We start from the raw sequence: 23,363 nt of genomic DNA on the forward strand, positions 1-23,363 counted from the left end.
GGAAAGAGAGAGAAAAGAGTTAGCAAAGAGCAGAGAGAGAGCATCTGAGAAAGGTGGGAAACAGAGAGCTAGGAAAGAGAAGAGAGCTGGGAAAGAGAAGAGGAGGAAAGAGCTGAGAAAGAGCTAGAAAAGAGCAGAGAGTGAGCAGAGAGAGCTAGAAAAGAGAGCGTCTGAGAAAGGTGGGAAAGAGCGAGCTAGGAAAGAGAAGGGAGCTGGGAAAGAGAAGAGAAGGAAAGAGAGAAAAGAGCTAGAAAAGAGCAGAGAGAGAGCAGAGAGAGCTGTAAGAACAATTTCTTATCAACTCATTTTAATATATTTTAAAACAAATGTTCAAGAATAGATTTGACAGTTCAATTCATCTGAGAGATAATAGTTAATCCAGATGATCAAATTAAGAATGCAAATAAGCCGGTACCAGTGGCTCATGCCTGTAATCCTAGCTACTCAGGAGGCTGAGATCTGAGGATCATGGTTTGAAGCCAGCCTGGGCTGGCATGTCTGTGAGACTTTTATTTCCAGTTAATGATCAGAAAACTGTAAGTAGCACTGTGGCCCAAAGTGGTAGAGCACTAGCCTTGAGCAAAAGAGCTCAGGGATAGTGCTCAGGCCCTGAGTTCAAACCCATGATTGAAAAAAAAAAAAAAGTGCAAATAGTTCTAAAGAGAGCAATATAATCAAGTTTTACTGGGTAACATTTTAGTTTATTTGAATTTAACTATACACTAATTCTGACATATGAACAATCTGTATGCGCATTGCTCAAACCTTATCATATTATATTTTATTACTATTTAATCACTTTAAGGAATTAAAGTGTTTCTTTTGCTCATTCTGTTTCTTCTTCCTTTTCCCAGTAGTGAGTACTTACAAGGAGTTGATGTAAAATCTTCTGTCATGTTTTAACATTTTACTTTACATATGTGTGTATGTATATCCTGTGACTGTTTCAAATTTTTCTATGGTGTGGGTATCTTTTTGCAATTTATGCATTATGATATTGTGAGATTTGTATATTTGGATAGTATATGTCTAGTTCATTGTAATTGCCATATATTTTCCATTCTGTAAAAGAGCTATCATTTATTTGTGATTTCATCTCTGTATAAGTGAGCAAAATATATAAAATGGATAATATCACTAGGATAGAAGATTGGAAAAGAAAATTAGGATATCTTTTGGGAAAAAATTGTTCAAACAAATAGTTATATATAGGCATATGTGAGAATACAGGCTGACACCTCTTATAATAGTGACAGAAACAATGCAACTGCCTATTGATAAACAATTACAGAATATACATATTTTAATAAGAAGCAAGTTCAAAGCAGCAAGGGATAATTAAATGATTAATATTGTAGTGCATTTGTGTTTTATAAAACTCAGGTCTAAATTTTTGTATTTAGGATTGTATATGAAAATATTTATAAGAAGATCTAATGTCATATACCCAGGACTTTCATTTCACTAATCTCTAGACATTTGCATAACATCTATTTCCTCTCTCTCTCTGTCCTCTCTGTCTTCTCTCTCTCTTTCTCTCTCTCTCTCTCTTTTCCTGGTTCTTGAACTCAGGGCCTACGTGCTGACCTTGAGCTTGAGCTTGAGCTTCTTTTACTCAAGGCTGGCACTGTACCACTTAAGCCATAGCTCTACTTCTGGTTCTTGTTGTTTGTTTAGAGTCTCACAGACTTTTCTGCCTGGGCTGTTTTCAAATTATAATCCTCAGATCTCAGGCTCCTTGAGTAACTAAGGTTACAAGTTTACAAGTATGAGCCACTGGTACCCAGCTCAACATCTAATTCTTTCTTTCTTTCTTTCTTTCTTTCTTTCTTTCTTTCTTTCTTTCTTTCTTTCTTTCTTTCTTTCTTTCTTTCTTTCTTTCTTTCTTTCTTTCTTCCTTCCTTCCTTCCTTCCTTCCTTCCTTCCTTCCTTCCTTCCTTCCTTTCTTTCTTTCTTCCTTTCTTTCTTTCTTTTTTTGACGGCCATAGGACTTGAACTCTGGGCTTGGGCGCTATCCCTCAGCTCTTCAGCTCAAGGCGAGTGCTCTACCACTTTTGCCACAGTGCCACTTCTGGTTTTTTAGTGGTTTATTGGAGATAGGAGTTTTATGGACTTTCCTGCCTTGGCTGGCTTTGAACCGTGATTCTCAGATCTCAGCCTCCTGAGTAGCTAGGATTACAGGCTTGAGCCATTGGTGCCCTGCAACATATATTTCTTAAACATACAATATGTATAAGGAATTGTCCTTAGGTGCTAAGAACAGAGCGCTGAGCAAGCTAGAAAAAGAAGAAGAAGAAGGCCTTCCACTGAAAACTTCTGTTTAAGCAGTAGGACTTAGTCCCTAGACAGTGCACAAGTCAATTGGTAGTAGGGACTATGGAGAAAAGTGAAGAAGTGTTTATCAGTGGAGCTCTTGATCGTAAAACACATTTTATAAACTTTTACTGCCTGGTACTACTCCTACCACTGGTGTCATGTCGCTTGTGAGCTTTTGAAATATGACTGGTGCAGATGAGATACTGGGTCTTTCCTTGTATTCCTTTCAATGAATTTAAATTGCTATGTATAATATAGTGAACAATCATAGTACCTGTCGTCAATGAAGGCAGGAGACTTTATATGTCTTTAATTACATATGGATCTCAGATTTGGGTCATAATTTCTTGTTTCTCCTATAGAATGGCTCCTGACCGAATGACATCTCTGTCACAAGTTTGTGTCCCACTTGTTACTCTGCCTGATTTTGAACCCTTGGTGGAGGCCCTGCTCACTTACCATGGACACGAACCTCAGGAAATCCTCCGGCCTGAGTTCTTTGAAGCTGTAAATGAGGCCTTTTTGCAGTAAGTGATGTCCATTATTCTGTCATCTGACTTCATTTTTCCTTTACATAAGATGTTTCAGTATGTGGGACATTTCCCACAAGAATGGCTTTCTATCTCCTTATACACTCTTAAGATATTTTTGAAGAACCCATAGGACTTTTTAAGTACGAGTTATGTTTAATCAGTATTTTCCATAGGTGAAAGTAAAACAAACTTCAAAGATATTTATCGGGCTGGGGTACAGCTTAAATGGTAGAGTACTTGCCTGACATGAGGCATTGGTTTGATCCCCAACACCACACTCACGAAAATTACTTCATTTGAAATAATGGTAAATGTTATATTCCAAGACAGAAGAATTGTTTAGAAAGAACAATGTTGCTTGTATATATTATTAGCAAGTTTTATTGTTTGGCTGAAGAAAGCTGGATTCTCATGTTGGTTTTTGTATTTAGTCTGCTGAGATATGTTCTTCTGGCTGAAATATCCAGCCCCACACAGATATGTGTTTGGAAAAGGTAGCAGTGTTGTAATATATCTCAGATTGTTGTGGATATTCTGTTTTAATGTTTCACTGGTCAAAAAGAAAAAAATTTACAGTGATCATTTTTAAAAAGTTACTTGGTGTGAAATATAACTTTTTATAACTTCATATATATAACTTTTTATAATGTATAATGTAACTTTTCATACTATTACACTGGCCTGTTTTACACTATCTTAGATCTTTTGCTTTTGTATGAATTTGTAGTATCAAGCATGGTTCATCTGGAAAAATCTTCATTCATTAATATATTCAGATCTCCCAAACACCGACATATTTCACTATGCAGCACAAAAACTTGGTTATTGCTATCATTAATTATTTCATGAGACCACTGATCTCATCAGTTTGGAAAGCTGAGAAGCTCATGTTGGTTGACATAAATTTCCCAAGGTTATAATAATCTTAAAATAAGGTCAAATGTATCATGGTCCACAAATTCTGTCACTATGTCACTTTGCTAGTTTTTGAGTATGTGTTTGGTGTTTTTTTGTGATATTAATCCTGAAATTTGATTTCAGAATTTCATACTTATTAGGCATGTGTTATTTTCTCTGGTTGTTTTTAAGAAAGTCTCAGGCTTAACCTGGATGGATTATTCATGCATCTCACCAAAGCTGGGCTTATAGGCATATATGTCCCAGGCCAGCTTTTTCTGTAAAAAAGGGAAGAGTTTTATTAGTTTTATCAAGACAGGTGCTCTTCTTGAAGATAAATATTTTTCTTTTGCAAACACTTTTATGAACTAAGGTGTCATTTTACCAAGTGTTTTGTTACAGAATTAGTGTCTTTCTTTAAGCTATTCTTGCCTAGTTCTCAGGGTATAGTAATCATTTAGGTGAGTAGACAAGGTTACAGGAAGAGTTGCCTCTTTACTGAATGCTGTAACTTAAGTGATGAGTGAGAGACAGGAGAAAAGCACATGAGTTCCTAATCAAGTGAATATTAGCAACATGTTTTCCCTTGTTTCTGGTTTTTAATTCTCATGCCTCATTTCTCCTAATCTATCCTGCCTCAAATATTTTATAGTTCTTCATCGAACATTCTTCTGACTAAGTATGTTAGCTTTCCTGTGAGGGTGTGATTGATGGTATGGGTAAGGGGAGTGAAATGACCTCCTGATGGTGCAACAGTTTTACGCGTTGTTGCTTTGGCAGCATCAGTACAGAGTTCACCACAGTTGTTCCAGGAAGTACAGTGAGACTCTAAATAGTTGTTCAACAACTTGAATTTCAACACATCATCTGATGTGGCCAGTTCTACAGAATAATGTCTATACAGGTGAACACAATGACAGCAAGTCCAACTAGGTTTAGAGATTCTGTTGTAAACCCTGAGTACAGTTCTGTGAATATAGTATTAGTGGGTCACATCTTTTTTTTTTATTGTCAAAATACCGTACAGAGGGGTTACAATTATTTGGGCAAGGTTACATATTCTTTTAAATGGTTTAATTCTTGTTTGTTCAGACTCTAAATGACTGGTCTCCAGTGGATGCTACAATCAACAGTATTTAAACTCCTAATAGCATTTAACATATCCTTTTGCATAAGATACAAGAAGGTAAATTATTAACCTCCGTAAAGTACAGGGAAAGACAACTTCCCTTGTATTTTTGCTTTTACTTATATTTTAGCCCACCTTCTCTGCAGTAGATGTCTTTGCCTCATGAGTCAGAGAATTCTCTGATATGTCGGTTTCATCTTTCCCTGATAAGATAGCTGTAGTATGAGAAAGTGAATCTTTTTGTTTTTTTTAATATCATTGTTGGCAGTGGTAGGGTTTTAGCTTGGGGCCTCTTGGAACTTGCTGGGCAGAGCTCTACTAAGATAGCCACACCCAAAAGTCCTTTTATTTTTTAGTTATATTTTCAATAAGGGTTTATGCTTTTTGCCCAGGCCATGTTTGGTTTATACTTAGTGTTTCTTGTGTATTGGAATGATGGATGTACACCATTATGCCTGGCTTGTTTATTGATATTGAGAGGAGGGCAGTCCTGTAAAATTCTTTCTTGGGCTTGCCTTAAAGTCAGTCTCCCAATCTCTGCCTCCTAAATTGCCAGGATTACAGATATGTGCCACCATGTCCAGCCTAAGAGAGAGAATATTTTAATCCTCCCTTTTAAAGACAGCAATTCCTTGACAATAAAATACTGTTAAATAAAATTCTGATAAATTGTAAACCATCTAAACTATGCATTAGGACATATAATTAAAATATGCATTGTATTTATATAAATATAATATTTAATGTAAAAATTGTTTCTATGTAACATAAAATTAAAAGAATTCAGAAAAGATATAAAAAGGCTTTTAAAAGTTTTAAAACGTTACTAAAAATATGTTTCTTGTTATATTTCCATATGGGCATAGGAAAAGTAGCAATTTTTAAAGTATTTGCTTTTGAGATAATGGAATTACAGACATGACTTTAGATATAATCAAAGATAGTAGAGGCATAGTAAAAGTAAAAAAGAAAAAAACTTAATTTAGTCTCGAAAAATGCGCAAAGTTATATCTGTAACATACCTTAAATTTTTTTATTTCAATAAATATTTTATGATCAGAGGCACATAGGCATCATACCTTTGTGTACACCCCTAAGAGCATCTCTCTTTGGTCTCAATGTGTGTGAATGCCTAGCATACCTTTACATTTTTTAAGAACATGAAAAAAAGCAAGTGTCTGTTTCACTGTCAGAGAAATAAAATTATCAGATGCCATGTTGGCTCTGTGATTCCACTGTGCACAGACGTCTAACAGGAAAGAAAAAAGTGTTGAATGTCATCTTAGTATTTTTATGGAAACAGCTGTGGGCTCACAGAAACCTTGAAGAGTCATCGTTTCCCTGCATCACCACAAGGGTTTTGTGGACCCCAGAGTGAGAATTGTTATATGTTAGAAGTCAGAAAAATATAGTTTCTTTTCTTCATTTCTTCATTTTACCTTATACCTTTTACCTATAGCAATTTCTAGATTCTCTTACATAAGATTTCCAAATTCCATTAAATCAAAATGAGATTCAAAGTATTAATTCAATTGAGGTAATGTTACTTTCTTTATTTGGATTTTTTTTTTCATTGTGCACATTCATGTGTTAGAGTGTGTTATTTGAACTCAGGACCTAGGCTTGCTAGGCAAGAACTCTACCATTTGAGCCATGCCACAAGTCCAGGGTGTGATAATTTATTACATACATACAAATGTATGAAGATTACTGATGTGATTCTAAGTTACTTTTTACAAGCCTCAAGTTTTTTGCTAAAATACTATACTTTTAAAATGTTTTATTGATATTGTTTGCATCTTTCAAATCTGACTTTTAAATATTTTGAGAGATAAACTGGAGAATTGCTATGTATATAGACCCTTCCTTATTCTAGTGTGCATAAAAAAAAAAAAAACAACTATAAGCCAGGTGCTGGTGGCTCATGCCTATAATCCTAGCTCCTCAGGAGGCTGAGATCTGAGGATCAAAGTTCAAAGCCAGCCTGGGCAGGAAAGTTTGTGAAACTCTTATCTTCAATGTAAACCACCAGAGAACCAGAAGTGGTGCAGTGGCTCAAGTGGTAGAGCACTAGCCTTGAGCTTAAGAGCTGAGGGATAGCGCTCAGGCCCAGAGTTCAAGCCCCATGACCAAACAAACAAACAAAAAAACCCAAACCCAACAACTATAATCTCATTAGTACATCTAAAAATTGATGTTAGTTCCTTATCATACTCCCATATCTCCCAGGGATTAAATTCTCTCAGCTTTTTGACAATTTTTCTTGCAGTTTGTTAGAGTTTAAAGCCCACATACTGCATTTGGTTGTAGATTTTGTAGATTCTTTAGCATCTTCAATCTGTAATCTGGTTTTTGTTGAAAATAATAGTGTTGTTTTTCTCTTGGGTTGTAGAGCATTTCAACCATCTTGAGTGTGGTGATAGAGTGCATAAACACCCATCTTGCTCCTTGCAGACTTAAGATGCCCCTTTGGTCATAATTGAGGGCCATACAGAAATGCCCCTCAATTTCTTTCTTTTTTTTTTTAATTGTGAAAATACCGTACAGAGGGGTTTCAATTACATGGACAAGGTAATGAGTACAATTCTTATCAAGCATTGTTGCCTCCTCCTTTTTTTTCCCTTCCCATCCCTTCCCACCTCCCCCCCTCACCACACTCCCTCCTTCCTACCCTTTACCCCCTCCCCCCCGTCCAAAATTGTAAAGTTCGTTTTTCAACATAACATCTTGTACATCTCATTGTTGCAATGGGTCCACCTGTATCCCCTACCTAAACAATTTGTTTTTTCCCTTCCCCTCCACAAATTATGCCAACATCAAATACAGTAAAAACAGGGGTTATACCATGAGGGAGGAACATACAAAGCAACAAATAAATCATCTTATAAATATGTTAGAAACAATCACAAGGAAGAAAAAAACATTTGAGTCCTTATCTTGGGGTTCATTTCAACTAACATCATCTTATCTGACCATTTCTGCTTGTCTCAGACATATACTAGTAATTGCAAATAAGGGAAACCATGGGACCTACGTTTCTTTGGGCCTGCCTTACTTCATTTAATATAATATTTTTCCAAGTCTTTCCATTTCTTAACAAATGGGGCAATGTCATTCTTTCTGATGGAGGCATAGAATTCCATTGTGTATATATACTACATTTTCTTGATCCGTTCATCTACTGAGGGACATCTGGGTTGGTTCCATATCTTAGCTATGGTTAATAATGCTGCAATAAACATAGTTGTCCTGGTAGCTTTCACATGGTCTTGTTTGTGATCATTTGGGTGAATGCCCCAAAGTGGGATTGCCAGGTCATAGGGGAGCTCTATGTGAGTCTTTTGAGGAACCTCCATACTGCTTTCCAAAGTGGTTGAACAAGTTTACACTTGCAGTAAGGTTTCCTTTTGTCCACATCCCCTCCAGCATCTGTTGTTATTAGAGTTCTTGAGTCTAGCCATTCTAACTGGGGTGAGGTGGTATCTCAATGTTGTTTTGATTTTCATTTCTTTTATGGCTAGGGAGGTTGAGCATTTCTTCATGTGTCTATTGGCCATCCTTCTTTCTTCTTCAGAGGTTTCTCTTTAAGTCTTTAGCCCACTTATTTATTGGGCAGTTGTTTCTTTGAGAATTTGTTGTTGGGGGATTTAATTTTTTGAGTTCCAGGTATATTTTAGATATGAGACCCTTGTCCGTTATATAGCTAGTGAAGATCTTCTCCCAATCCGTGGGCTTTCTATTAATCTTGCTAGCTATGTCCTTTGCCATACAGAAGCTCTGCAATTTCATGCAGTCCCATTTGTCCAACCTTTCTTTGATTTGTTGTGTTTCTGGGTCTCTATTAAGAAAATTTCGGCCTGTGCCAAGGAGACCTAGGGTTTCTCCTATTCCATCCTGTAGTGTTTTCAGAGTGTCTGCTTTGACTCCAAGGTCTTTGATCCATTAGGAGTTGATTCTGGTGCAGGGTGATATATAAGGATCTAGCTTTAATTTTCTTTCTTTTTTTTTTTTTAATGACATTTTTATTTTTATTTTTTTAAATTTTATTTTATTTTATTTGAGAACATACTGTACAGAGGGGTTACAATTACATGGTCAGGATAATGCATACATTTCTTACCAAGCATTGCAGCCTCCTCCTTTGTTTACCCTTCACCTCCCTTCCCAGCCTCCCCCCTCCCCCCCACCCAATCATACCCCCCCCCCCCTCCGACATTGTAAAGCTGGTTTTGACATGACATTTTGTACTTCTCATTGTTGCAACAGGTCCACCTGAATCCTTAAACGACTTGTTTGTCCCCATCTCCTCCACATGTTATACTGACATCAAATATAGTGAAAGCAGGGGTTACACTGTGGGGGAGGGACATACAAAGCAACCGAGAAATAATCTTATAAATGCGTTAGAAACACATGCATGAAAGAAACAAAAACATTAAAATACATATTTGAGGGTTCGTTTTCCTAACATCACATTCTCTGACTTTTTCCGCTTGACTCATACCTATACTAGATATTGCAAATAAGGGAAACCATGGGACCTATGTTTCTTTGGGCCTGGCTTACTTCACTTAATATAATTTTTTCCAAGCCTTTCCATTTCCTAACAAATGGGGCAATGTCATTCTTTCTGATGGAGGCATAGAATTCCATTGTGTATATATACCACATTTTCTTGATCCATTCATCTATTGAGGGGCATCTGGGTTGGTTCCATATCTTAGCTATGGTAAATAACTAGCTTTAATTTTCTACAAGTGATTAACCAATTTTGCCAGCATCATTTACTGAAGAGGCTGTCTTTCTACCATTCTATTATTTTTAGCTTCCTTATCGAAGATTAGATGGCTGTAGGTCTGTGGGTTCATTTCTGGGTTTTCAATTCTATTCTGTTGGTCCTGAGGTCTGTTCTTGTGCCAGTACCAAGCTCTTTTGATTACTATGGCTTTGTAGTAGAGTTTGAAATTTGGTATTGATATTCCTCCAGCACTGTTCTTTCTGTTAAGGATCGTTTTTGCTAGTCGGGGTCTTTTATTGTTTCATATGAATTTTTGGGTTGCCTCTTCTATTTCCTCGAAGAATGAGGTTGGAATATTGATAGGTATCACATTGAATTTGTAGATAGCCTTGGGAAGATTGCCATTTTAATGATGTTGATCCTTCCAATCCAGGAGCCTGGGAGGTTTTTCCACTTTCTAAGTTCTGTTTTGATTTCCTTTTTCAGGTTTTTAAAGTTTTCATCATAGAAGTCCTTCACTTCTTCGGTTAGATTAATTCTTAGGTATGCCCCTCAATTTCTATGTGCAGTTAAGCCTATATTGTTTTTGATTTAGCCTATCATATATCATAGATTCATGTCCTGGTACAGTTGTTTTAGTAATAGAGTCTAAAATGCTTAATATAAAACTAGGCCTCATTCCTTCTCGTTTCTCCACTCTTTTAGTCTAGTATGTATGTGTCTGTGTGCTTTTCCATGTATTTTATGCATTATTGCTTGCTTTATCCTCTACGTAAACTTTGAAACAAATGTGTCTGGCTCCCGGAAAAGACAACTAATGTTATTTGAAAGGAGGCACCTGTTAAGTATATAGAAATACTTACTTAGACCTGCATCTTTATGATGTTGAGGCTTTGTCAACCTGTCCAAAAGCATATCTATCTGCATTTGTTTAGTTTGACTTTTGTGATCTTGAAGAAGCATTTGGTATATTTCCCACACAACCATTTTAGATATTTAAAACAAAATCAGACATTTGAAACAAAATTTAGATGTTTGCATTTTAGAAATATAAAACAAAACAGTGCAAATCTTTTGAAATTATTATTATTGTTGGAAGTGGTGCTGTGTCTCAAGCCACCAAGTGCTAGCCTTGAGCAAAAGTAGCTCAGGGACAGTGCCCAGGCCCAAAGTTCAAGCCTAGAACTGGCAAAAACAAACAAACTACTCTTTCCTATTACTAATGTCAAGATTTGTAGTGCTTTTGTTTTGTATGTTTTGGTTAATATATGTCTTTTCCATCTTCTAATGGAGGGCGTGTGTGTGTGTGTGTGTGTGCGTGTGTGTGTTTGTGCACACACCTATATGTCTAGGGCTTAAACTCAGGGCCTAGATGTTGTCCCTAAGCTTTTTTGCACAAAGCTAGTACTCTACCACTTGAGCCACCACTTCTAGGTTTTTTGGTGGTTAATAAGAGTCTCATCGACTTCCCTGCCCAGTCTAGCTTCCAACCATGATCATCAGATCTCAGCCTCCCAAGTAGCTAGGATTTCAAGGCATGGACCAGTAGTGCCTAACTCTAATGGGGTTTTATTCTATCATTATATTTGGGAAATGAATTCTGAAGTTCTGACAGTTCAGAGGAGGCAGTTTCTAGTAGAGTGTTTCCATTTCTTATATGTAACTCTTTGAAATTAGAATACATATTTTAATTTCATTTTATGTGAAAACTTGTAACCCATACTTTATTAAAATAAGATTTAGAAAGGAAACATGGCTAAGTCATTTGGTATTTTTAAAAGATTAAAGCATAATTATCATCGTGGATGAAAAAGACTTTTTTTCTATCTTCACTAAACCCTTTGTCAAAATTTATCCAGTAAATCAAGATTTCCTGAAAAATCTACCAATTATCTTTATTATATCTGAGGTAATAATTTAAGAATTTATACTGTGTGTTGAGTGCTAACTTTTACATCACTTAACTGAGTATATACTTGAGATTCTAATGGTGTTCTCTACCAGTTTTCACTTTTCTCCACAGCATCTTTGCAAAATACTTACTTTGAAGTAAAATGATCTTTGACTTTCACTATGGCAGCTCCATTTCTGATGCATCTCCGATACATCTCACAGAAGAATAAGGTCTGAGCAATCTGTATGTCCAGTCTTTCTTTTTGGCATTCTCCGTGAAGCCCCAACACACTCAGAAATTACTGGCAAGAAGGCAACATGCTTAAATGTTGCTGCCCCCCACCCATGGGGCTCTGAGGAAGCCCAAGCCACAGGTCTGCCAGCCAGCCCTCCTGCCTTTCTTTCATCTTACATGTGACAGCATGTTCTCCCTCAACAACTAATAAAACGTATTTGGTTTGGAAAATTACATCTGCTAATCCACAGGGGACAGACTGTCCAGAAGAGTTGGGTGGTCCTCAACATGTCCAATTCTTCCAGCTTCAGCAAAGCAAGTTTGTCCAGGAGTGGCGTAAGAGCTGGAGCCTTTTCATGGGCTCATTCCCATGACTGGAGCATCCCTGCCACATGTTGACACAGGGAGGCTGATTTAGTCAGTGTGAATTGCTACTGCATGCCCCTTGCCCCACTCCCCACACAGTCTTCATGTTCATTTGGAAACCACACACTTGCTTTGACCAGTGTATCTTGCCCTGTATTTAGCCTTCCAACTGTTTGCTTACCACAGTACACCAGTGGAATTTCATCTGTTTTATTATTAGTTGGATGTCTTTGGTCTTGACTTCCAAATACAGGGCTGGGAAGGTGGCTCAGTGGTAGAGCGCTTGCCTTGCATGCCTGAGGCCCTGGGTTTGATTCCTCAGCACCACATAAGCAAAAAAAAAACAAAAACAAATACAGTCATGTATTTTCAAAAGTAAGCTGCCTATCTTCCTTTGAACAGCACATGCTTTCTCACCCCGTGTGGTTGAGATAACCAAAAGGAACGATTTAAGTTTTTGGCCTAAAAGTCAAGCCTAGCTGTTCATATCTGTCCCTGAGGGGTACCTTCACAGCTACCTGCAAGCTGCAGATTGCATAAAACCTTTCTAGGAGGGCTGCTGGGGTTCCTTCCTCAGTCTGTGAAGTGTAAGTAATTCAGTATGACATGTCTTCTGAGGTGAATCCAAGTCCATTGGTTCAAAAACACTGACAAATCTTAATGACTGTGTGGAGTGGTTTTGCCAGTGAACAAAGTTAAGAATAAATGTACAAATGTGACGTTGGGATGTAATAAGAAATATGTGGTCTCTGTCCAAGTTTCTAAAACACTTGGAATTTTCTTAATGGCAGAAATGAGAGGAGCATCTTTTGTTATGCTAGGCTCCTCTCAACCATAGCTCAGTTTATGCTATTAGGGTGAGTTCTGGTCTATCCTGAGAGTTTCAGGATGATGGGGGAAGGGTGCTGCAGTAGGGGGGCTGGCAACCTGAGGAAGCAACCACGGGAATGAAGCTTTGGAACTTTCAGCCCTACTCCTGATTTCTGGAACTGGACTTAATCATCAGCAGCCAGTATCAATCATGCCTTTGTAGTAAGGCCTCCATGAAAACTCCTATACTGGGCTGGAAATGTGGCTCAGTGGTAGAGTGCTTTCACTAGCACACCTGAAGCCCTGGGTTCAATTCCTCAGTACCACATAAACAGAAAAAGCTGCAACTAGTGCTGTGGCTCAGGTGGGAGAGTGCTGGCCTTGAGCAAAAGAAGCTCAGGGACAGTGCCCAGAACCTGAGTTCAAAGCCCAGGACTGGCAAAAAAACAAACAAACAAAACCAACCTATATAACGGGATTTGAGTAGCTTTTGGGTTGATAAACAATCAAGCTGGTGGGGTACTAGTGCATGTAGAGGGGGCAGGGAAAACTGAAACACTTTCTGCACATTGTTCTATGCATCTCTTCCATTTGGCCATTCCTGAGTTGTGTCCTTTATAAGAAACTGGTAGCAGTAAGGAACAGGCTTTCCTGAGTTCTGTGAGCTGTTCTAGCAAATGATCAAATCTGAAGAGGGGGTTATGGGAACCTCTATTTACAATAGAAGGCTCAGAGGCCTTTAATCTCTGGGTTCTGCACTAACCCTGAGTTGCTTGAGTCCAAATAAAATAGAACCATTCAGTATGTAGTTGGGTGTCCTGAGGCATGGAAAATTTTTTTCCCCCTAACTTGAAGAAAAATCAATCTGTAAGTTTTTTTGTCAAATATTATCCATGAATGTTCAAATAAATGAAGATTAGTGTGATACCATGGACAGAAAGGGAGTGAAACAATAACAAAACTCTCATTTCTATTCTTCCACTGATTGAGACTTTCTGACATACATTTGCTCATTTCTTTCTTTCTCATCCTCTATTCCCCCCATCCTTAATAAAATATCATAAATTTAGTCATTGATAAAAGGTTTTCACATAAAAATCTGCTAATACTGATTTCTAAGGAAAAATTCCAGTACATTTTGCTTTGGACATGTTTTCACCTGGGCAGTTGCTGCACTTTGCTTAGAGTAGTGAGGCACTTTGTATATGCATGTGATAACAGTGGCACACATTTCTCAGTTTTGATATGGTGCAAAGATCATGTTATCAGGTCAATACAAATTTACAACATAATAGAGAAGTGTAGGTTTGGGAATTTTGTTTTTGGCTTGAATAACAGAAGTTTATTTTTTCACAGTTACGGAGCCTGGAACTCTGAGATCAAGTGTGAACAATGTTTTGTTTTTTTTTCTAAAACCCTTTTCCAGCCAGGCACCAGTGGCTCACACCTGTAATCCTAGCTACTCAGGTGGCTGAGATCTAAGGATCACAGTTCAAAGTCAGCCTGGGCAGAAAAGTCCTTGTGAGACTGTTATCTCCCATTAACTAGAATTGACACTGTGGCTCAAGTGGTAGAGTGCTAGCCTCAAGCACAAAGAGTCTCAGGGACAGTGCCCAGGCCCTGAGTTCAAACCCTACAACAACAACAAAATATATATATATATATATATTTTAAACATGTTTTTCCTTAGCTTATAGATGATTGTCTTCCCACATTATGCACATATCTATGGCTAAATTTCTTGTTAGCATTTTTTATTAGCTTAGTTATACAGAGGAGGATTTCATTGCTATATTTTCACACATTGACAATATGTAACAATCTGATCTCACCCCTTTACTCATTCTCCCTTTCCCCTTCAAAAAGATTAATAGAGTATTTTTCCTAATTCCTTGAAATTAATTCTCCAGAAAATTTATCCCAATTTTTTTCTGTTTCTTAGGCAGTATAAACAGCTTGGACTTCTCTCTGCTTATAATCAGCACTCAGGAAGCTGAAGCAGTAGGATTGTTGAATTCAAGGCCAGCCTAGACTATATATAGTAAAACCCTGTCTGAAAAACCCAAACCAATAAGAACAAAAAGTAAACTATCCTGCCTGCACATTTATGTTAGCTGAGAAAGCTCCAGCCTTTCTTGACACTAGATAGCTTTAGAACATAGAATGTACCCCTCACAAACTCACTTTCACCATGAACCTTTCTTGTTTTTCTTTTATAGCTGTTTTTTTAAAAGCACTTTGAGTCACAAATATTTAATAAGTAGACGGACCAATTTCTTTATCCACTCCCTGTTTTTTATGGAGAGGATGAGGTAAGTCTCTGCCTCACTAAACTGAGTACTTTGAGAAACAGTAAGTCTTCTTAATGTTGAGGGAGGTACCTGTCGGGAAGAGTCTACTAGCAGGTATTGAACAGGAAACTTGTCCTGCCCAAACTTCTGCTTTATTTCAAAAATCATCATTAAAAAACAAATGTTCAGGGCTGGGAAGATGGCTCAGTGGTAGAGCGCTTGCCTTGCATGCATGAGGCCCTGGGTTCGATTCCTCAGCACCACATAAACAAAAAGAAAAAAAAAAAAGCTGGAAGTGGCGCTGTGGCTCATGTGGTAGAATGCTAGCCTTGAGCTGAAGAGCTAAGGGACAGCGCCCAGGCCCAGAGTTTAGGCCCATGACCGGACCCCCCCAAAAAAACCAAAAAAACAAATGTTCCATGTGAATGCACCACCTGGGAACTCATTTTTCATTATTTAACAGGGAGAACCATAACTTGCACATGTAAACCCCAAATGCTTGACTAGTTACCTAAAACACACCTGCTATACAGAAGACTCCCCTTAATTATCGGCTGGGAATTTGGGGGAGCTAAGTTTTTGTTTTTGTTTATGCGTGTTCATTGAATTTACCACCTTGGGAAAACTACCTTCCAGGAGCGCCCAAGGCCTTCACTCGGGGTAATCCCTAGCATCTGTCTTGGCACAGTCATTCCTCTGGAGACCTGTCCTGGCTTCCTTTCTAACCCCTCTTCTGCATTTTCCTCCTCATTTCTCTTCCTTCCAGGGCATACATTGGCACAGTGCTCCTGATTTGTTCCCTTCTCAGTCTTTGGGCAGCACTGATCACAGCTAGGCCTTTCTTCTCAAGTTTTAACTCTGGTGACACAGCTTCCTGAGTATTGGTGTCTCTGGGCTGGGCATTCTTCATGAAGCTTCCTGCTGACCTCTCCCTACTCAGAATTGCAGAATTCTTATCCATTGTCATTGTCTTCCAAATCTGGTCTTTTCTACCTATTTGTATCTTGAGTAGATGGCCTGACTTGTCGCTCAGGGGTGTGGGCACTTTGCAGTTCTTTGATGGTTGTGGGAAATGGAGAGATGGACTCTGGTAGGGGTCAAGTTGAAGCTCAGAATGAGAATGTGAGATGAGAGGAGTTGCAGAGGTAGGTTGTGTTCACTCTATCATCCCCTTGTCTGCTACTCCACAGTCTGTCAACTGTCAGCTTTTTTCACAGCTCTTAGTACAGAGTCAATCTAGGATAGGTCTACATGAGGAGAATGGAAGATGCTGATGGAAATAGCTCTCTTCTTCCCTGCCATAGTTCTGGTCCCTGGGCTTCACACTACCTCTGCAGAGAACTGGCAAAGAATTAGGGGAAGAGATAGGCAGAGAAGGAATCAGAGGATGGGGAGCCTCTGCTCACTTTGGCTTTCCTTACTAATAGCTGTAAGCATCTGCAGTAGACTTTCAGGGTACCTGCCTGTGTGGAACATAGTGGGCAAGGCTGGTTCTGTGGTATCCCATAGGGCAACATACATTCCCTGGTGCCCCTCATTCCAGGAGAGGAAGTACAATCCAAATTATTTGACACAGGAGGGATCCTCCAATAGAAATAAAACTACATGAAATTGAGGGTTCTCCAGAGCATCCTCCTTCCTTCCTCCCTCCCTCCCTCCTTCCCCTCCCCCCCTCCCCCTCCCCCTCCCCCTCCCCCTCCCCCTCCCCCTCCTCCTCCTCCTCCTCCTCCTGCTCCTCCTCCTCCTGCTCCTGCTCCTCCTCCTCCTCCTCCTCCTCCTCCTCCTCCTCCTCCTCCTCCTCCTCCTCCTCCTCCTCCTCCTCCTCCTCCTTCTTCCTTCTTCCTTCTTCCTTCTTCCTTCTTCCCTCTCCTCCCCCATCCCCCTCCTCCCCTCTCTTCCCCCCTCCTTCCTCCTCCTCCTCCTTCTTCTTCTCCTCTCTACCACTTGAGCCACCTTCTTAATCCCCAGAGCATTATTCTCAAGGTCTGCTCTTCAACTAGGCTATAATATAACCACCATACATGAAATAAGAAATATTTTTGAACTTTCAAACAATAACTGTCTACAGTTATTGCATGTTTACAGTACGATAGCACTGTTCTAGTCTCTGTATGTGTACTAAATCCTTCTAATCACAATATTGAGGGGCCCATTTCACAGATGGGTAAATTTAGCTTGACTTTCCAGGGTTATACAGTTAGATAATAGTTCACAGCTCTAGGATTCAACCCAGATCTGGTTCTACCTTAAACTATTTCTTAACTTAGGGATTGCATTCACTGAGACATCACAGGGAATTTTTCCAAGTTAAAAAAAAAAAAAATCAGTTTTCTTCTTTCTGAGCATTTATCTAATGACTGGAAGCATAGTTACATTACTTTGTAAATGGATATGCAGTAAATACTTATGGATACTACAAATATTAACTGCTGTCAACACCAAGATGAGAGACTTCCAAACTGGATCGGTAATTGCATTTGAACATTGTCATCTCCCTTTTTCCCTGGAATTTGTTTAACATTTTGTTTGTTTCTTGCTGAAGGAGGAAGATTTCACTCCCTTTGTCAGCTATAATCACTCTGTGGCTTCGGCACCTTCCCAGTCTTGAAAAAGCAATGCTACGTCTTTTTGAAAAGCTACTCTCCAGTGAGAGAAATTGTCTGAGGAAGATGGAATGCTTTATAAAAGACTCATGGCTGGTACGTACTGGGATTTGGTGACGGGAAAAATCCTTAAAGGAATTGCTAGGAATCATTTATTTTAAAGAAGAAAAAGGGAGAAGGGGGAGTAATAGGAAAAAGGATGTCAGAACTTTAAGAATCATAAATTTATATTTTCTAATAGAGCTTTTTTTTTGGGGGGGGGGGTCCGGTCGTGGGGCCTGAACTCTGGGTCTGGACACTGTCCCTCAGCTCTTCAGCTCAAGGCTAGCACTCTACCACTTGAGCCACAGCACCACTTCCAGCTTTTTTTTCCTTTTTGCTTATGTGGTGCTGAGGAATCGAACCCAGGGCCTCAGGCTTGCAAGGCAAGCGCTCTACCACTGAGCCACCTTCCCAGCCCTCTAATAGGGCTTTTTGACAGACTTGGTGAGTTTGAGGAAAGGGCTGAGATTTACTTGTATCTAGTGCCTTGTATTACAAATACACAAGAATGAATATCTGGACAAAAAAACATTTGAGGGTAGGGTAATGGGGTTCCCCTAAGGAATGCTTTGTTGATATATCATTGTTATTTAAGAAGACACATGGGCTGTATTCCTGCCCCCTACCTTCTTCAATCTCATTGACAGATATTAGCCCACTGCCCCACCAAGGGTGAGGTGCTACATACCTATAGTCCCATCTGGTGCACACCTGTAGTGCATCTAAAGAGGCCAAGGACACAACAAATTTGGTTAAATTAATGTTTATTTTGACTTGAAGATTATGTTTTAAAAAATAAAGATCTGTGGACAAGGGGAAAAAGGAATAAGTAAACAAAAACATTAAGAAAATAAACTTTTTAATTCTTCACTAGAGAAAATTTAAGAAAAACAAAAGAGAACCCAAGGAAAATAGTTAAGTAATTAAAAGATCTAAGTGTTCTGTATATTTTTCCATCCTTGAACCTCCATTATGCAGTTAACTTCTATTTGTATAAGAACAAAAATGACAACCAATGTACCCCTCCCCCCAATTTTTTTGGGGGGGGTTGTGGGGTCTGAACTCGGCTGGGTGCTGTCCCTCAGCTCTTCAGCTCAAGGCTAGCGCTCTACCACTTGAGCCACAGAGCCACTTGTGGCTTTTTCTGCTTAGGTAGTGCTGAGGAATCAAACCAGGGCCTCATGCATGCAAGGCAAGCACTCTATCACTGAGCCACTTTCCAGCCCCCCTCCCCCAATTTTTTTAAACAACAGTTCACAGTGAACCAACAGTGAACCAGACCCTATTTCCAAATATCTGCTAGTAATTTCACCTGAAGAGTTAATGTTTTCTTAAAGAATCCTTTTTTAAAATCAAATAACAAGCAAATGAGTCAAAGATAGTCTGTCGAAAGAGCTAATTTCTTGAAAGACACACAAAAACAGAGTATATAAAAGGAAATACAGGCCAAGGAAGCTGAGCCTGATGTTACACACCTGTTGTCACAGATAGGAGGATGAGGCAGGAGGCATCAAATGTGCGCCCATAGCAGAAATTTTCCAAATGGTCCATAAGAACAACCCCTTCAAGGAAATGCTCAGATGGGTCTGAATTGCCAGCAAGTTGTCAGCAATGAGGTGAAGGACTTGTTTGTTTGCTTGCATGGGGCCTCCAGTTGCATTTTTTCACAGTGCATACTCTTAGATCAGAGCCACAAGTAAAATGTGTCTAAAATTGCAGTATGAAAGAACCAATCATTTATACTCATAGAGGGGCTTCTATCTTAGTCTCTAGGTGTCCATCTTTGGAGGGAGAGGATCAGACATCACCTGTGTATTTGCAGTGTCCACAGTTGTTAACTTGGCTCCCAATTAGTCACTTACGAAAGTGACTGTCAGCCCTCCACTTGGTTCAGTTACTTGTGTTACAGGAGAAAACCTGAATTGGAGCTGGTACTATGCTAACTGCTATGACTGTCAGCGCATAATCATACTAATCATAATTAAAATACCAATTTTCTTAGATTTACAAGAATCACAGCACATCCAGACAGACATGGTAACAGTACAGGTGTGATGGTGTCTGCCATCTGTGAACCTCTTTGGACTCCCCCATGTTTTATTTCCCATTTTCCTCTATCATGTAGGAGATGGGGCATGGAATTATCTTTCAGTGAGTTCCAAGAGCAGTGCTTACAGGCTCAATCTTAAGTTGGTAGCCATGAAACTGGGATTGGGTGCCCGCCCTGGCTGAGACTGAGGCTGGAAGGCACTGAGGTTGCTGGGCCATCCTGTTCATCCAGTTCACCTCTGTACACCTTAGACTATGTGTTTAATTCTGGTGAAACTTCATGTTTTCTTCTTTTCCTTTCAAGCTGGAAACTGTATAAGAGAATCCTAATGGCCCAAAATGCCTCTTTCTCTGTGGGTCTCTCCTGACCAGGCCCTGTAGTCCATTTCTTCCTCTGTGGTTCCATTTGGCCTCTCTTTCTGCCTTCCCAGTATATGTGGTGGTACTCGGGGAAGCCTGAGTTAACCATATTGCTTACACTTGCAAGCCAGTTGTTTCAGACTGACTCAACCTAACTTGAAAGGTTACTATGTCTGGCAAAAAAAGGAAGGAAGGAAGGAAGGAAGGAAGGAAGGAAGGAAGGAAGGAAGGAAGGAAGGAAGGAAGGAAGGAAGGAAGGAAAAAGAAAAATATATGTTAAAATTGAGAGAGCCCACGAGGGTATTTTTTTTCTGGATAATCACTACTTTACCTCACCATTTCCAAAAGAATGAAGCAAGAAATAACCTTGGACCTTATGTTAAAATAATGACAGCACAATTAAAAATGAAGAAAATCCAGCCGGGTTCCAGTGGCTCATACCTGTAATTCTAGCTACTCAGGAGTCTGAGATTTGAGAATCATGATTTAAAGCCAGCCTGGGCAGAAAAGTCTGTGGAACTCATATCTCCAATTAACCAGCAAAAAGCCAAAAATGGAGATGCAGCTCAAGTAGTGCAGAACCAGCCTTGAACAACAACAACAAACAAAAAACCCCAAATAACTAAGGGTCAGAACCCAGGTCCTGAGTCCAAGTCCCAGTACTAGCACAAAAGAAAGAACAAAATATTTGGGAAGCCCTCTGACAGCTCATTCCAGGTGACTTAAGATAGTAAATTACCTTAACTGCCTGCTAAAGTTCTTTATTTCTAAATTAACTATGCTTGATACAATTTTTTAAGTGACAAAATGCAGAAACTAAGCTATTTGCTTCTAGGTGCATAAATTTTTCCTTAAATCTTCTCTCAGTAGAAAATTTGTGTCTGATTTGTGAACCTTCATTCATCCTTGTGGTTCTTCTTTGAAGAAGAATCTTGGGCTTTTACCTGGGGTCCTGGGGCTGGAGTGATTTTTTTAGCAAGCATAGCAGGAAAGGGAAAGAGAAAGAGAGGCAGGGAGAGAGAAAGAGAGGGAGAGAAGGAGAGAGGTAGTAGAGAGAGAGAGTCCTCTCCTCGCATGGCTTTGTATAATCTTCAGTCTCAATTGGCTATAACCTGCCCCTTCAAACAGCCCCAATGTCAGTTGATTTCCCACAGAATTTATCAGATCATGGGTGTAGTGATTCATAGCTTTTGTTATGGCTAAAAGGGGATTCTAGAGGGTGTTATTTGGTTTAATTTATTGTGGCATGGGCAGGATGTGACCTCTCTGTGCCTCATGGTTCAAGTTGGTAATTACAATACAAACGATGAGCTGGAAGCCCCTGATTGGCGTGGGCTGCTCTCCTAGGGCATCCTGGGCCTGGAGTGCTAGAAAGCCAAAGATCCTGTAATAAGCCTGTGACCTAGCTGAGTGATTACAGGGGTAACCTGAAGAACTTGCTTCCTAATTGCATCATCTGATTCATTTATCGCAACACAGTATCTCGGTGCAGTGACAGGACTATGCACAAGTATCAGATCTGTATGACCCAGCACGAGACTGCTGCACTTTGCTCCAAAGGAAACCTGATGCCTATTACATTAGAGCTGGATTCTGAGAGTAATTAAAGTGTGATGGTCTACGTAACTTGTGTTTTATATGGAACACTGTTAATTATATTTCCATCTCTTGGGACTATTCAGAATGAGTCCTGGAAATTCTGTACTTACCGTATATGCATACATACATATGAAACATAAATTCATAAAGCTGTATATATATGTTTGACTTTAAAATCAAAATATGTTTTCAAACCTGTTTAGTTTTAAGGTTCACCTTCTGGCAGCCGTTGGTACATGGTTGTCTGCCAGAGTTGGTGGCCCCCAAATAAATCGAGGTAGCTGCCCCAGTCTGTCACTTACTGTGCAGACTGAAACTTTCAAAAGCAGATGGTCTTGTGTTTTCCTTGACAGCACAGACACCGGGAGACCTTAATCCGTAGCCTCAGAGCTGACCTTAGAAACTGATGTCACAAAAAACAGTGAAAGCCATTTGCTAATTATGCAGCTTTCTTGGCACTGTTTCGTTTCCCAAGGCTGGCCCTGAATCAAGGATGTTATGTTTTCCCGTTACAGTTCTGTTTATGGAGTCCAAAAAGCTATTGTTTGGAGTCCACATTTGAATGAGAAGGCTGGCTGGGTGGCAGGATGGCCCTGTGCTTGGCTGCTGAGCTGTGCTGCATGCCAGGGCCTGGGGCACCTTGGTTCCCATGCCCTTGGTGCACTTGTTCATGTCTCATGCGCCTGCTGCAGCCACCCCAGTGGATCTAGGGGATCTGCTCGCCCCTCTTCCCCCATAGATCCACCCCAAGGAGGAGCAGGGCCAAACGGGAGCAGGGCCAGGAGGCAGAGTGAGTTTTGTTTTTTATTTAGATCTTAAATCAGAGAAAATTCCTAATTAGCTCTTCTTCCTAGAAGTCTTCATGACTTGAAAAATAGTATTTCTGTGTCTAGTAAGGACTTAAGAATAAAAAGTCCCCAGACCCTTCAGTGTCCTCTATAGGAAAAGGATTGCTTTTTCTTTATTTTCCACATAGCAGTCACACCCTTGTCAAAGGAAAAATGAACTTTTCTTCCAAAAAGTTCAAATGCACAATTTCTTGTTAGTCAAATATTGCATCAAAGAATTAGCTGCTCGTCCTGAATGAAGCTCTCATTTTTCTGAACATGAAGCTTTCACTAGTGTGTCAGGGCTTCCTTTTTCTGTATTTTCATTAGAAGACTTTTAAGCATTTCCTTTAGCTCTTTAGTGAGAAGCTTGCAATTTAACAGTAGTTGACGTGCATGATTTAACAGTGCAAAAGTACAGAGTGGCTTCTGTCTGCAGTCAGTGGAAGCTGAGAACCTGCCCCGGTCAGCAGCTGCACTTTCTATTGTCAGCCTCAAGGGGGCACCAGGTGCCCCAGCATTGTCTAAAGAAAGCCCAAATAGCAAGACTCATTTGCACTTTGAGGGATGCAGGACTTTGAAACCAGCCAGAGCTGAAGAGAGAAAGGGAAAAAACAAAAGGAGTGAATAGAACAGGAGTGGAGCTGGAGGCCCCTGCCACACAGAGACTGCGCA

General features: G+C 39.6%; 1 protein-coding gene across 1 annotated transcript in view; it reads left to right on the top strand.

The window, feature by feature from the left end:
* The window catches only part of Fancc (FA complementation group C), a 213,212-nt gene that overhangs the window by 156,478 nt on the left and 33,371 nt on the right, over window positions 1-23,363 (top strand). Inside the window, exons 7-8 of the mRNA XM_042687050.1 lie at window positions 2,679-2,843; window positions 17,751-17,907. Of these exons, the coding sequence (XP_042542984.1) occupies window positions 2,679-2,843; window positions 17,751-17,907 (322 nt within the window). The remainder of the gene's footprint in view (window positions 1-2,678; window positions 2,844-17,750; window positions 17,908-23,363) is intronic.

Source organism: Dipodomys spectabilis, unplaced genomic scaffold, assembly GCF_019054845.1.
Source record: "Dipodomys spectabilis isolate Male_0828 unplaced genomic scaffold, ASM1905484v1 ptg000098l, whole genome shotgun sequence".
Classification (NCBI taxonomy): domain Eukaryota; kingdom Metazoa; phylum Chordata; class Mammalia; order Rodentia; family Heteromyidae; genus Dipodomys; species Dipodomys spectabilis.